This window comes from Crocuta crocuta, unplaced genomic scaffold (assembly GCF_008692635.1).
Source record: "Crocuta crocuta isolate KB4526 unplaced genomic scaffold, BGI_CrCroc_1.0 scaffold130, whole genome shotgun sequence".
Taxonomy (NCBI): Eukaryota; Metazoa; Chordata; class Mammalia; order Carnivora; family Hyaenidae; genus Crocuta; species Crocuta crocuta.
In genome coordinates, this window is record NW_027527920.1 from 596,187 (window position 1) to 612,551 (window position 16,365).

The 16,365-nt window shown below is 39.7% G+C and overlaps 1 protein-coding gene across 2 annotated transcripts in view; it reads left to right on the plus strand.

Moving 5' to 3' along the window:
• EDC3 (enhancer of mRNA decapping 3) overlaps nt 1–16,365 on the plus strand; it is a 60,889-nt gene that overhangs the window by 14,186 nt on the left and 30,338 nt on the right. For both annotated transcript variants that reach the window (XM_077745747.1, XM_077745741.1), the window contains exons 2-3: nt 6,061–6,242; nt 9,417–9,736. In XM_077745747.1, the coding sequence (XP_077601873.1) occupies nt 6,079–6,242; nt 9,417–9,736 (484 nt within the window). In that variant the 5' untranslated portion in view covers nt 6,061–6,078. The remainder of the gene's footprint in view (nt 1–6,060; nt 6,243–9,416; nt 9,737–16,365) is intronic.

Here is a 16,365-nt window from a genome sequence, read left to right on the forward strand (position 1 = left end):
CCCTCCATCTTGTTTGGGGTGATAGAAGAAATTTGAAACATTGTTTTGCTTCTTGAAGTGCTTAGCTTGGCCACCTGGGAGGTAGCCTTCATAGAAATGATTTTGGGATGTGGCTAGATTATGTGGAATACCTTTTTAAATATTTAATTACATTACCATTATTATTATTATTATTTTTATTTTATTTCTAGGAGAGAGAGAGAGACAGCGTGAGCAGGGGAGGGTCCGAGAGAGAGGGAGTGACAGACTGTGAAACAGGCTCCAGGCTCTGAGCTGGCAGTCAGCACAGAGCCCGACGCGGGGCTTGAACCCACGAACCGCGAGATCATGACCTAAGCGAAAGTCGGACGCTTAACCGACTAAGCCACCCAGGCGCCCCACATTACCATTATTTTAAATGTATGACTAACCCCATTCAGAGAATAATTTGGTTTGAAAAGTTGAAAAAATTTGACGTGGAAAAAATAGTTTTCTGCTCTGGGACATTGTAATCAAGGTTGGATGACTTTACCAACTTTTTACTGATTGGGGCTTTATCCTAAGAAAATAATTTAGGACAAACACTATGTGAAATTGATCATTGCTGCATTAACCATAATTGTGAAAAATGGAATTTTCTAAATGTCCATTTTAGAGGTGCTTGGGTGTGGGGTGCTTGGGTGGCTCAGTTGGTTAAGTGTCTGACTCTTGATTTCGGCTCAGGTTGTGATCTCATGATTCTTTTTTTTAATGTTTTATTTATTTTTGAAAGAGAGATAGAGACAGCGTGAGCAGGAGAAGGTCACAGAGAGGGAGTTATAGAATCTGAAGACAGGCTACAGGCTCTGAGCTAGTTGTCAGCACAGAGCCCAATGCAGGGCTTGAACCCACGAACCATGAGATTATGACCTGAGCTGGTATCAGACGCTTAACCCACTGAGCCACCCAGGTGCCCCTATGATCTCAGGGTTCTTGAGTTTGAGCCCCGTGTTGGGCTTCATGCTGTCAGCATGGAGCCTGCTTGGGATCGTCTCTCTCTGCTGCTGCTTCTCACATGCTCGCTCTCTCTCGCAAATTAAAAAAAAAAAAGCTAATGGGAATATGTGCAGCGTGGCAAATAGGCCATTGTACTAAGAAGTTGACCTTATGCTCTAGGTACAGGTATGTAAAATATCCATTATAATATCTGCGTTGCAAATTCCCCATCTGTAAAATGGGATAGTAGGGGCACCTGGGTGGCTCAGACTGGCAGGCGACTGACTCTTGATTTTGGCACTGGTCATGCATGATCTCAGTTTGTGAGATTGAGCCCTGTGTTGGGCTCTGCCCTGTGTCAGCACATGGCCTGCTTGGGATTCTCTTTCTCCCTCTTTCTCTGCCACTCCCCTGCTCGTTCTCTCTGTCACTCTCTCAAATAAATACACATTTTTTTTTCTTTTTTATTTCTGAGAGAGAGAGAGAGAGAGAGAGCGTGAGCAGGGGAGGGTCAGAGAGAGGGGGAGTCACAGACTGAAACAGGCTTCAGGCTCTGAGCTGGCAGTCAGCACAGAGCCCGACGCGGGGCTCGAACCCACGAACCGCGAGATCATGACCTAAGCGAAAGTCGGACGCTTAACCGACTAAGCCACCCAGGTGCCCCAGAACTTTTACATTTTGATGAAATCTAATTCATCAGATTTTTTTCTTTTATGATTAGTACCTATTTGTGTTTTGTCTAAGAAAGTTTTTTCTCCCCCAAGGTCACTAAGATATTCTGGTTTCTTAGTAGCTTTAATAGTTCTAGTTTTTATGTTTAGATAGTTTGTTTCAAGTTGATTTTTTATATCTGATATGGGATAGGAATAGAAGGTTATTTTTCCTCCTATATGTCTAGTCCTAGCACCCATTTATTGAAAAATACTTGGATTTTTTCATTGATTTATCTTGGTACCTTGCTTGGAAGTCAGTGTGGGTCTATTTCTGGGCTCTTTCTGTTCCATTGATTTTGTTTGTTTTGTTTAGCCTTGCACCAACACACAGATTTTCTATAGCTTTATAGCAAATCTTGAAATGAGGTTATATAAAACATGTAGCCTTGTTTTGTATTTTCATGAATGTTTTGGCTGTTCTAAGTATTTTTGCATTGCCATATACCTTTTAGAATCAGTTTTTCAGTTTCTTCAAAAAGACTAACTGGGATTTTTATTAATCTTTGTATTTGGGGAGAATTGACAGCATTGAGCTCTTTGACTTATGAAGGTGGTGCATCTCTCCCATTTATTTAGATCCTCTTAATTTTTCTCAGTGGTCTTTTAGAGTTTTCATCGTAGAAGTTCTGCACGTTTTTCATTAGATTTATCCTAAGTAGTTTATGGTTTTTAATAGTATTACAAATAGTATTTTAAAATTTCATTTTCAGTTGTTTTTTGCTAAATAAACAGAGTACAGTTTATTTGAAATTGAGCATGTATCCTGTGACCTTGCTAAATTAATTTATTCTAGTAGGATTTTTTTTATTTGGTACATTTCTTAGGGTTTTCTACATATACAGTCAATCATATGGTTTACAAGTAAAGACATTTTTAATTCTTCCTTTCCACTATTTGTGCTTCTTATTTCTTGTTGCAGTGGGTAGGACCTACAGTATGGTATTGATTAGAATTAGAAATAATGGAAGTGGACATCTTTGCTTGGTCCCAGTCTTTAGGGATAAAGGATTCATTATTTCACCATTAATATGTTTGTTGTAATTGTTTTGTAGATGCCTCCACTCCCCCCTTTTTGATTTCATGAATGGATATTGAATTTTGTCTGATTATCTTTCTGCATTTATTATTATTATTCTTAAAGATTTTACTTTCAAGTAATTTCTATACCCAATGTGGGGTTTGAACTCAACCCCAAGATCAAGAGTTGTATGCTCTGCTGACCTAGCCAGCCAGGCACCACTTTGTGCATTTATTGGTATCACATGTGATTTCCTTGTTTATTTTTTAATGTGGTAGAAGACACTGATGTTTTAAAATTTTTTTGTTTTATTTTTTTTAATGTTTATTTTGAGAGCAAGTGTGTGTGCGAGTGCAGGGGAGGGGCAGAGAGAGGGAGAGGGAGAGAGAGAATCCTAAGCAGGTTTCTGGGCTGACAGCGCAGAGCCCAACATGGGGCTCAATCTCACCAAGTGTGAGATCATGACCTGAGTGAAATCAAGAGTCAGATGCTTAAGCGACTGAGCCACCCAGGTGACCCTGATTTTTTTAAATTAAACTTTTTAATGGAGATAACTGTAGATTCTTACGCACTTGTAAGGAACAATACAGAAACATTACATATACCTTTTCCTGGTTTTCCTCATTGGTAATAACAGTTTCAAAAACTATAGTACAATATCACTACCAAGATACTGACATTGATATGGTCAAGGTACAGAACATTTCCATTACTACAAGAGTTCCTTTTTATAGCCCTTTTGTTGTGCTTTTATGGCCATCTCTTATTTGCCTCCTGCCTCAGCCCCTCCCTAAACCCTGGGAACCACTCATCTCCATTTCTGTAGTTTGTCTTTTCAGAAATGTTAACACAAATTGAATCATACAGAATGTAACATTTTTCATTTTGTCTGTGGTATGCATGTACCACAGTTTGTTTAACCATTCACCTGTTGTCATCTTGGTTTCTAGTTTGGGCCTATTAGTGTGAACTTAAGTGTTACTTTCTCTGGGATAAATGACCAGTCGTACAATTGCTGAGTCATGTAATAGTTGCATGTTTATACTTTTTTATATAGACGGCCAAATTGTTTACCAGAACGGCCAAACCATTTAATATTCCCATCAGCAATGTATGAGGAATCCAGTTTTTTCCACATCCTTTCCAGGACTTGGCTATTGTCACTATTTTTTATCATAGCCATTCTGGTTGGTGTGTGGTGATCTTTCATGGTAGTTTTAATTTGTATTTCCCTAATGGTTAATGACGTTGAACTGTTGAACATCGTTTCATGTGCTTGTTTGCCGTCTGTATATCTTCTATTTTGAAATGTCTTTTGCTAATTTTTGCTGTATTTTTTTTCTACTGGGTTTTTTTTTTAATTTTTATTTTTATTTATTTATTTTTATTTCTAGGAGAGAGAGAGAGACAGCGTGAGCAGGGGAGGGTCAGAGAGAGAGGGAGTCACAGACTGAAACAGGCTCCAGGCTCTGAGCTGGCAGTCAGCACAGAGCCCGACGCGGGGCTCGAACCCACGAACCGCGAGATCATGACCCAAGCGAAAGTCGGGCGCTCAACTGACTAAGCCACCCAGGCGCCCCTCTACTGGGTTTTCAGAGTTCTTTGTATATCCTGTATACTAGTTCCTTGTCTTTTTCCCACTATGTTTTCCCTAAAAGTTTTATAGTTTGACATTTTACATTTAAGTCTATAATTTTTAATAAATGTATACATTATGAAACTTAGGTCGGGGTTTAGTTTTTACTGATGGATATCCATTTGCTCCAGCACCATTTGTAAAAACCATGTTATCTTGGTTGAATTACTTTTGTGTTTTGTCAGAATCATTTCAGGGCATATTTGTGTGTATCTCTTTCTGGGTTTTCTATTGTATTCCATTGATTTATATATCCTCCCACCACTACCATATCATTTTGATTACTATACCCATATATATAATAAGCCTTGAAATTGGGTAGATTGATGCCTTCCATTTTCCTGTCAAAATTAATTTAAAAAGGTTATAGTTTGTGTGATTTGATGTCTAGGTAAATATTATCTTTACTATTCTTTAAAGCAAGTATAAAATTTTTATATACATTAAATTATATTGCTTATTCATTAATATAACAAAAAATGAATTCCAATATACTTACAGTGTTATATTAGTTTCAGGTGTACAGTATAGTGACTCATCAATTCTATATATTACTCAGTGCATATCAAGATGAGTTGTACTCTTAATCCCTTCACCTATTTCACCAGTCCCCCCACCCACCTCCACTCTGGTGACCATCTGTTTATTCTCTATAGTTGAGTCTGTTTTATTTTATTTTACTTTTTGCTTATATATATTTTATTTTTTTAATTTACATCCAAGTTAGTTAGCATATAGTGCAACAGTGATTTCAGGAGGAGAGTGTAGTGATTCATCCCCTACATATAACACCCAGTGCTCATCCTAGCGTCTTCCTTAATGCCTCTTACCCATTTAGCCCATCCCCCTCCCACAATCCCTCCAGCAACCCTCTGTTTATTCTCTATATTTAAGAGTCTCTTATTTTTTGTTCCCTTTCCTGTTTTTATATTATTTTTGCTTCCCTTCCTTTATGTTCATCTGTTTTGTATCTTAAATTCCACATATGAGTGAAGTCATATGATATTTGTCTTTCTCTAATTTCACTTAGCATAATACCCTCTAGTTCCATCCATGTATTTGCAAATGGCAGGATTTCATTCTTTTTGATTGCTGCGTAATACTCATATATATATATGTGTGTGTGTGTGTGTTATATTTACATATATATAAACACACACACACATCTTTATTCATCTGTAGTGTCTGTTTTTTGACTTGTCTCTCTTTTTTTCCCCTTTTGCTTGTTTTATTTCTTAAATTCCACATGTGATTGAAATCATAAGGTATTTGTCTTTCTCTGACAGGCTTATTTTGCTTAGCATTATACATTTTAGCTCCATCCATGTTGTTGCAAATGGCAAGATTTCATTCTTTTTTTATGGCTGAGTACTTTATTACTTCAATTAAGGATGTGACAGAATATGTATTATTTAAAATTTTTTTTTTTAACATTTATTCAGTTTTGAGACAGAGAGACAGAGCATGTGTGGGGAAGGGCCAGAGAGAGAGGGAGACACAGAATCCCAAGAGGTTCCAGGCTCTGAGCTGACAGCACAGAGCCTGATGCGGGGCTTGAACTCACAGACTGTAAGATCATGACCTGAGCGGAAGTCAGATGCTTAACCAACTGAGCCACTCAGGCGCCCCCAGATATGTATTATTAAGCAACACCTGGGTCAGAGCCTGACATAATATCTGGTGAATTTAATTAAAATTAAATTGTTTCTCAAGATTTGTGTGACTCCTTCTTTCTACAGTGGTCATATACCAACAACATGGCTACGGATTGGCTGGGCAGTATTGTGTCCATCAACTGTGGAGATAGCTTGGGGGTCTATCAGGGAAGAGTGTCAGCAGTGGATCAGGTCAGCCAGACCATTTCTCTCACCCGGCCTTTCCACAATGGAGTGAAGTGCCTCGTGCCGGAAGTTACCTTCAGGTGAGTGTCCTGATTGATTTCTTCAAATCTGGCCTCGTGGTCTGTGGAGCTTGAATCTAGCTCTGCCAGTGTTCTCTTGTATAGGGCTGCTTTTGAAGAGAGTCTTGTCAGGTGGGATTTTGCAGTCTTAACTCTTCTAGTCTAGCTGCCATTTCAGCATAGAGTTTGTGTTGTGTCATAATTAGCTTTTAGCCAGTGAATTGGGGTTTGTCAGACATTTTTCTTGTCTCTGTCAATATTATTTAAATGGGTCAAATTCAGAATAATCTATTTTCTTTCTCAGATTTTTATTATTTGTGTTTTCTTATATCTAAGGCCTTTATTGATCCTCCCCCCACCACCTAAATGTATCTCTCTTTGTATTATAATTTATCTCCAGAAGCACAGTTTCTAGTAGCTGAAGTCCTTAGTTACAGGAATATATTTTACTTTCTTTTTTTTTTAATGTTTATTTATTTTGAAAGAAAGTGTGTGAGAACGGCATGAGTAGGGGAGGGGCAGAGAGAGAAGGGAAGAGAGAATCCCAAGTAGGTTCAAGGTGTCAACGCAGAGCCCAACACAGTGCTTGACCTCATGAATTACGAGATCACGACCTGAGCCAAAACCCAAGAGTCAGATGCTTAACTGACTGAGCCATCCAGGTGTCCCCGGTATGTATTTTTCGTAGTGTTTGTCTATGGATCTCAAGTTGTTGTCTGCAAGTTCACTTATTATCTTCACATCCCTCTTTCCACCAGTTTTTCATACAGTCTCCCTTTCTTAGGTTAGAGCATCAACAGCGTGGTCAGACGAGAGCTTCCTTGACTCTCTGAAAAGTACCTTCACGTAGTGTTTCCTGTAGGAGTAGCCATTCTTATTTCTAACTCCCTCTAAGTCAATAGAAGACATGTCCTGTGTATTCAGGGCTACCCTTGTCCTGTACGCTTTACATACTATCCTTTTCTGTCTCCCCTGACACCCTATTCCATCTCTTTTGTGTCTTCATTATCAGCCTTTATACTGTCTTTCTCCTCTCTGCATCCCAGCATTTTCCCAGCCTTCCCTCACAATTCCCACCCTCTAACACCCATGTCCACCCCCAGCTGGCATGTGCCATTAGGTATTGCCCTGTCCTTTCCTTTTTCTTCATACCCGCGGTTCTTTTCAGAGCAAAATAGTCTGTTTTCATTCTCTTTGTGGCCTCATTCTCTAGTCCTTCTTCTCTCCACCATTGTCTTTTTTCTAATTTTACCTCTTGCTGAACTAGCTCTTGCTGGTTCAATGTTACAAATTAACTAATTGCCGAATTCTGCAGCAGTGTCTTCATTCTAACCTTACTCAAACTGTTGAAGCGCCCTCATTTAGTTCCTCTGTCACTCCTTTGAGTTTTCTTTGCATGTATTCCTCCATTCCTTTACATCCCTGACACCACATTCTTCTTCTTCTTTTTTTTCATGTTTGTTTATTTTTGAGAGTGAGTAGGCGAACGGGCGAGGGGCAGAGAGAGGAGGCAGAGGCTCCAAAGTGGGCTTTCTTTAAGTGGAGCTTGAACTCACTAACTGAGATTATGACTGGAGCCGAAGTTGGATGCTTAACTGACTAAGCCTCCCAGGCGCCCCTGTTCTACTCACTTTTTAAGACTGATTTATTCAGAGTTCTATCTTTGATTCTTTTCTTAGTCTGTAATCTCGACCGCTTCATGTGTATCTTCTTACACATTAATGAGACCCCAAACCTTTAATATAAACCCATTATCTGAACTCCACTTATTTTGTCTATTAGTCATTTCCAGGTGGATATCCCACAAAATATCTTTTTGTTTTTACACCTAGCTAAGAGCTCGACCCTGAGATCAAGAGTTGGATGTTCTTTCGATTAAACCAGCCAGGCACCCCTCCCACAAAATATAGATATATTTTTAATGAATATGTGAAATTTGTTCACATATCCTGTCTTTTTTTTTTTAATGTATTTATTTTGAGAGAGAAAGTGTGAGTGGGGGAGGGGTAGAGAGAGAGGGAGAGAGAAAGAAAATTAATGCGGCCAGCATGGAGCTCAACATGTGGCTTGAACCCATGAATTGTGAGATTGTGACCTGAGCTGAAGTCGGACACTTAACCGACTGAGCCACCCAGGTGCCCCGCTCCCACAAAATATCTTAAATTTAAGATTTTCAAAGCTGAACTCATTATGTTATCTGTAGGTTTCTTCTTTCAAAGGTCTATCCTCAATCGGTAAACTAATTATACTTTTCTGAGTTAGAAACTTAGGAATCATTGTAAATTCTTCTTTCTCTTTGATCCACATGCTCAGTTAGTCACCAAACCCTATGGAGTCCAGATGTCTCTTGGTTTCATCCTCCCCTCTCCATTTGCATTGTCACTTGCCCAGTTCGTTCCCTCTTATTTCTTGCCCAATCTCCTAACTGTGTGTTCTTTCCGCTAGCTTTTCCACCTTCCCTACAGTCCCCAGAAAAATGTAACATGAGTATGATCTGGCCCCCATTTCCTCCACAGCTTTACCTCCTGTCACTGCTATCCATCTCCAGAACTTTTCCGTCATCCCACAGTGAAACTTCATACCTTGTAAACACTTAACTCTCCAATCTCATTTTCCTCTAGCCCTGGTAACCAATTTTTACCTTCTTTCTCTGTGAATGAGACTATTGTAGGTACCTCATATAAAGTGGGAATCATTTAATAATTGTCTTTTTGTGATAGTTTATTTTACTTAGCATACTGTCTTCAAGGTTCATCCATGGTGTACTATGTGTCACAATTTCCCTCCTTTTAAACGCCTAGTGGGGCGCCTGGGTGGCTCAGTCGGTTAAGTGTCTGACTTCAGCTCAGGTCATGATCTTGTGCTCTGTGAGTTCAAGCCCCGCGTTGGGCTCTGTGCTAACAGCTCAGAGTCCAGAGCCTGCTTCAGATTCTATGTCTCCGTCTCTCTCTGCACCTCTACCCCTCCCCTGCTGATGCTCTGTCTCCCTCTCTCTCAAAAAATAAACGTTAAAAAAAAATTTAAAGGCCTAGTAAATACTTCACTGTAAGCCTATGTATGCCATATTTTGTTTATCCCTTCATCTTACAGGAGACACTTGGGTTTCCACCCTTTGGCTCTTGGGAAGAATGCTGCTATGAACATGGGTGTGACACTCTTACAGTTTTGAGACTTGGACTCTTTTGTTTATTTCAGGGCAGGTGACATTACAGAATTAAAAATTCTGGAGATACCAGGTCCTGGAGAAAACCAACATTTTGGAGATCTTCATCAGACAGAATTAGGCGCCTCTGGTGTTGGATACCAAGTGGGTATCAGTCAGAATGGCACAGGCAAGCTGGTGAAGAAACCAACCTCTTCCAGCAGTGCCCCTCAGAATATCCCTAAGAGGACAGATGTGAAGAGCCAAGATGTTGCCGTTTCCCCCCAGCAGCAACAGTGCTCAAAGAGCTATGTGGACCGGCACACGGAATCCTTGAGTCAGTCCAAAAGTTTCCGTCGTCGGCACAATTCTTGTAAGTTGGATCAAGTTGATATTTCTTTTTAACCTTGTGTTTCAGGTCTGTAAGCTTTTATCCACTGCTGTTGTTTAAACACATTCTTTGTTACCCTAGTGAAAAGGGATGCTGATAGAGCTTCACAAAAACACAGCATGATTCTCTTACGTAGGTCTACTCCATCAGGAGATTAAGGGAAAGAAAATAAACTGTTAGAGACTCAGCTTCCTCCCCCACCCCCCCCCTTCCTTCAGGAAAAGTCAGTAACCTGCCTGGAGTTCACACAGATGAAAGTGATTATTGTCTTTAATCTGGTAACAGGTGGTGGTGGTGATGTCTGAGTTGAGTCTGTACTTGGCTCTTCTAGGAGATTCTTGGATAACTTGCGATTTGGTTCCCATCCTCAGAGGAGAGGAAGGGACTGGCTTACGCATCTTTGTGATCGGACATTACTGACAGACTATAGTTGGGTTTGTTTTTTTCTTTAAGTTTATTTTTTGTTTATTTGAGAGAAAAAAGTGTGAGTGGGGGAGGGGCACAGAGAGAGAGGGAGAGGGAGGGAGAGGGAGGGAGAGGGAGAGGGAGAGGGAGAGGGAGAGGAAAGAGTGAGAATCCCAAGCAGCCTCTTCACTGCCAGTGCGGAGCCCAACATGGGGCTTGAACCTATGAACTGTGAGATCATGACCTAAGCTGAAATCAGATGGTTCACCCACTGAGCCACGCAGGTGTCCCTTCCAACAGACTGCAGTTTTAAATTTGCTGTATTTACTGTCCTTGCTAATACATAAAGGAGAATATGCACTGGTGTATGTTGACTGCCCAGTTGTGTTTGGCACTAACAAATCATTGAATGCCATTCACTCACTATGGAACCGTAATTAATTCACTAGAATGTGGTATGCTTTTTAACACAGTCACTAGAATAATGCTATAAAAGTGAATAATAACAGATTCACCAGAATCTGTGTGACATCTGGGTTAGGGGGCCAACATTTTTAAGTTTTGAAAATGCCCTGATTTCATGAATGATCTCTTGAAATTTTGGAACTTAAAAAAATGTATTTCAAGACCCATTCCTTCATTGCTTAAGTAACTGAATTGACAGGGGTTGAAAACCTGAGACTAAAATTGAATTGTTACTTCCATATCTTTTGAAAAACTAAAGAATGGCTTGGATAGGAAATTTACTATTTCCATTTAGATTTTAACCCTCTCTGCTTTGCTTTATTCTCACTTAAGCCCTTTTTTCTTTACTGAAGACACTGACTTGTTTAAAGTTCAGAGGTCAATGGGGCTCCTGGGTGGCTTAGTTGGTTGAGCGTCCAACTTCGGCTCAGGTCATGATCTTGAGGTTCGTGGGTTCGAGCCCCGCATCGGGTTCTGTGCTGGCAGCTCAGAGCCTGGAGCCTGTTTTGGATTCTGTGTCTCCCTCTCTCTCTGCCTCTCCCCTGCTCATGTTCTGTCTCTCTCTGTCTCAAAAATAAATAAACTATTTAAAAATTTTTTTAAAAAAGGTTTAGACAGTCAAGCAGTTTATAATCTCATGTGCTTGGAGTAACCTTCATTAGCACATTTTTCCTAGTATTTTTTTCTCTTATTATTAACATCCTACATTACCAAGGTAAATTTTGTTAACAGTTAATGAACTAGTGTTGATATATTATTATTAAGTAACGTCTTCAGATTACCTTAGTATTTATCTAATGTTCTTGTTACAGACTCTTGTCCAGCATACTACATTACATTTAATAGTCATGTCTCCTCTTGCATCTGACAATTTCTCAGACTTTCATTAGTTTTGGTGACTTAGACTATTCTGAAGAGTATCAGTCAGGTATTCTGTAGAATATTCTCAATTAGGATTCGATGTTTCACTTGTGATCAGATTGGGGTTATGTGTTTAGGGTGGAAGACTACAGTGATAAAAGTTATTTTCATCACTTCATATCAAGGGTATGTACTGTCAACATGGTTTATGACTTGATGTTGACTTTGAGCCATGCTCATTGGTATATACACATATCTCTTACTATTTTTACATGTAACCTTCTGTACTATATGAAGCTAAGCATGAGTTCATACTGATGTCTCCAGCTCGAATCCATTACCACCTGCCTCACTCTAGCCACCTCTTTTTCTTATCTGTCACCTCTTACTCTAACAATAAAAGACTGGTCTCCTACCATTTACCATCCATGGGCTTAAATCATTCAGTTCCAGTGTACAGGTATAGCCCAATCAGAATTACTAACCTGTACTCACATTCCCTTCGTTGACTTGTTTTATACATTTGTAACAGATTGTTTTGTCACATTCTGCCTTCCATCCTGGGATCCTCCCGCCTCCTCAATGAATTTTTAAAAATTTGCATATATTAAGGCTTATTCTTTGTGCTCTAAAGTTCTGAGTTTTAACATGCAGTGCCTTGTATCCATTATTACAGTATTATACAGAATGCCTTGTTTCACCAATTTAGTCTTTCTGACTTTTCCTCCATGACCTCTCCCCTACCTAAGCAACTGATCTTTTTACCATCTTTGTAGGTTTCGCCTTTTCCAGAATACAACGTAATTAAAATCACACAGTATGTAGCCTTTGGAGACAGACTTCTTTCACTTAACAATGCACATTTAAGATTCATTCATGCTGGGGTGCCAGGGTGCCTCAGTCAGTTGAGTGCCGACTCTCAATTTTGACTTAGGTCATGATGCCAGAGTTGTGGGATGGAGCCCTGCTTTGGTTTCTGAATTGGGCATGGAGCCTGCTTAAGACTTCTCTCCCTCTGACCCACTCTCCCACTCCTACTCTCTCTCCTTCAAACTAAAAACAAACAAACAAAAAAAACAAAACAAAAGATTCATGTCTTTGTGGCTTGATAGCCCATTTCCTTTTATTGCTGAGTAATATATTTCACTGTATGGATGTATCAAAGTTTGTCTATCCATTTATCTGTTGAAGGGCATTTTGGCTGATTCCATCTTTTGATGACTATGAACAAAACTTGCTAGAAACATTTGTGTGCAGGTTTTATGTGAGCATAAGTTTTCAGTTGGGTAAATACCTAAGAGTATGATTGCTGCATGTTATGGTAAAACTGTTGAATTTTTTTCCCGTTACCAACAATTATAGCAACTCCCTTGAAAATGTGCAGTTAACATCAAACAAGTAATTTATTTGTTCTTTAACAAGTCACCCTCGTAAAAAAGTTGGGTCGCTCTCAAAAAGTATCCCCTGGTAGATGATACTTCTATTTTTGGTGTTTAGTCTGTTGCTAGATTATTAAGTGCACTTAAATAAGGTGAAGGGATCACAGCAAAAAAAAAAAAAAAAAAAGTTATTCTCTTTCAGAGAACTTCTTTTGAATCCAGATTTGTGTGGAAAATGTGACCTGAGAATTTGATGATGAGATGTGGCTCAGAATTGGTTTATGATAGGTAGACTTGCATTTATTTATTATTATTTTTTTAATGTTTAGTTTTGAGAGACAGAGAGAGACAGCGTAAGCAGGGGAGGGGCAGAGAGAGAGGGAGACACAGAATCAGGAGAAGGCTCCAGGCTCTGAGCTGTGAGCACAGAAGCCCCATGCTGGGCTTGAACTCTTGAACCGTGAGATCATGACCTGAGCCGAAGTCAGTTGCTTAACTGACTGAGGCACCCAGGTGCCCCAGAGTTTCATTTATTTATCTGTTTAGTGAACCCTGTAAGATGAAGAAAGGTCTGCCAGAGCATTTTAAGGATTCCAAGAAAATAGATTGGTTTCTTCCCACTTCAGTTGTAATGTAGATTATCATTGTTTTTCTCATTGATGATTGAAGAAATGGAGATTAAGTGTTTTTTGCATTAGAGATATAGAAATAAAAATTTTCCTGATATATGTTTATTGATGTTGAAACTAGTAGATTGATAAAGTATAGGAATATAATCTCTCTTCAATTCTGGTTTTTAAGTATTCTCTCAAGGTTAGTGATGAGCTGTTGAGGGATTTGTTGGTTATAGTTACCTAATCCAACATTCATGAGAGATTTAGCACAAGCAGATTTTATTTTATTTATTTATTTATTTTAAGGTTTATTTATTTTGAGAGAGAGAGCGAGAGTGAGCGAGCGCACATGCAAGTGGCAAGGGGGAGAATCCCAAGCAGGCCCTGTGCTGCCAGCCAAGAGCCTGACGTGGGACTCCATCTCACAAACCATGAGACCATGACCTGAGCCAAAATCAAGAGTCAGACGCTCAACCAGCTGAGCCATCCAGGCACCCCTAAGTTAATTAATTATATTTTTTTTTTAGAGAGAGAGAGTGAAAGTGTGTGTGTGTGGGAGCACGTGCGAGAGAGAGAAAGAGGGAGAGAGAGGATATCCCAAACAGGCTCCATATTTGTCGTAGATGAATGGAATATTAGTCCTGGGAAGCAGAGGGAAACCACTGGAGACTGGTTAAGGGTATAGGTCTGTTCCTTTTACCAGTGATCCCACCATCTGAGGTCCTACTGTGACTTCTTAACCTCCTTGGATGTGCCCTGGTGTCCAAGAAGTTGAATTATTACCAAAGCCTGGAATTTGGGGGAGTTGAAAAGAAGATTCCAGATGCTCTCAGTTGTCTCCTCATGAAGCCCGTTGAAACTGACATGAAAACATTTGCAGTTTGACCTTCAGGTGCCCTTTAGCGTGCTAAGTGCAGGACAAAGTTCCCCTTTACAATATGTGTGTGACAAAACCCAATAAATAAGTGGCGCTGAGGGTTACACAACAATGGGTTTGTTGTATGTTATCCTGGCCAAAGGGCTTTTGTGCCAAAGGCAGGCAGCAAAATGGCACAGGAAGGCGGCCAGCCTCTAGTCTTAACACATACTTGGCCCTTGTAATTGAAAGGTAAAGAAATCTGTGAAGCGCTGTTTATCTTTTCCAAGGGAAGCGCTTTTCTCTCCTAGTGGTCAAAGGCCATTTTATTTTTTTATTTTTTATTTATTTCCCCCAAATATTTTATTATCTTAAATTCTGAACAACAGCTGTGCTGCTTAGTTTTATATATGTTATATTTCAAATGAACACATTTTAATTATTTGCCACAGTACATTTTAAATATAGAGCCAGGCCCTTGGGCTGAAGAAGCCAAGTATTGAGACCGCTTATTCACCCAGGACTTCCTAATATTTGTATTAAAGTATGAGGAAAAGGAAGAATCAGAGACAACCAAGCATATTGGCTTGCTTTTCATTTACTTTATAATCTCTTATCTTTTTCTTGCTGACCTATGATGTCAGTATTTCCTCTTGGAAATCTTTTTTGCTCTCAACTTTCCTAACAGTGTTTGGAACATAGCTGGTCCTTAGTGTATATTTGTCAAATGAGTGAATGTAAGGTCTGTATTCAGAGGGAGTGTGAGGAGATACTTAATACTTTCTAAAGACACACTCTGGTTTGGTTGCAAGTGGTGTTTATAGAAACTTAAGGCTGAGCCAAAAATGGCTTCCTATTTTGCTGCTTTTGCCCCGTCTTCTCTCAAACTGATTAATTGCTTCTCTTCATCTGTCATTGTGATAGATTCGGATAGTTCATTGTCGGTTCATACTGGGCATGACTGAACTCCTTTCCTCTGAAGCCCTTGCCTTATCATACCCCCTCTTTATTGTTGCTGACAACTTCATCTTCCTGTCTTTTCAGTCACGCAAAGATTTGATAGCTCCCATTCTTTCTCATAGTTAATCTCAAATTGTCTTTTCTTTAGTGACCTCTTTAGACTCTTAACTTTTGTTGCTCGTATGGGGTGTTTTTTGTTTTTTTTGAGATGGCTGTTTTCAGCAGAGATTTGTGTATTTATGGTGGACAGAGCATAGAATTGGGTGACAGGTCTGAACAACATAGTTCTGTGCTCCATTTGCTTACATTGTCCTTGAGGAGTTAGAGTAAAAACACAGATAACTGCAGAACAAAGTAGGTACTGTGGAGCAAGTGCTAGATGAACGGTACCCACACTGCTGCAGGTGGTCAGATGGGGGTGATCTTTCAGCTGGATGAATCAAGATGGGGTGTTTGGGCTGAGTTTGTAACATTAAAAATGAGAATTAGCTTAAAAGTTCATCAGTAGGTATGGTATATATCAATAGGGTATAGTCTAAAAAATCTTTAAAAAAATTTTTTTAAATGTTTTATTATTTATTTTTGAGAGAGAGAGACAGAGTGTGAGTGAGGGAGGGGCAGAGAGAGAGGGAGACACAGAATCTGAAGCAGGCTCCAGGCTCTGAGCTGTCTGCACAGAGCCCAACACAAGGCTCTGACTCACAAACCTTGAGATTATGACCTGAGCCGAAGTCAGACACTTAACCAACTGAGCCACTCAGGCACCCCTATAAAAAATCTTATAAAAAGATACTTGGAGAAATCATTCATGAAACAGAAGCTCCTAAGCAAGAGAGCAAGGTACAAAACTTTATAAGATGGATGCATACTTTTTGACTAAAAGAGAACATGTCAAAATGTTAAGTGAATATCTGCAGTTTTTGGGGTGCCTGGGTGGCTCAGTTGATTAAGCATCTAACTTCAGCTCAGGTCATGGTCTCATGGTTCATGAATTTGAACTTGCATCAGGTCCCTTGCGGACAATGAGGAGCCTGCTTGGAATTCCCCCCCCCCCCCCGCCCCCCCCCCCCC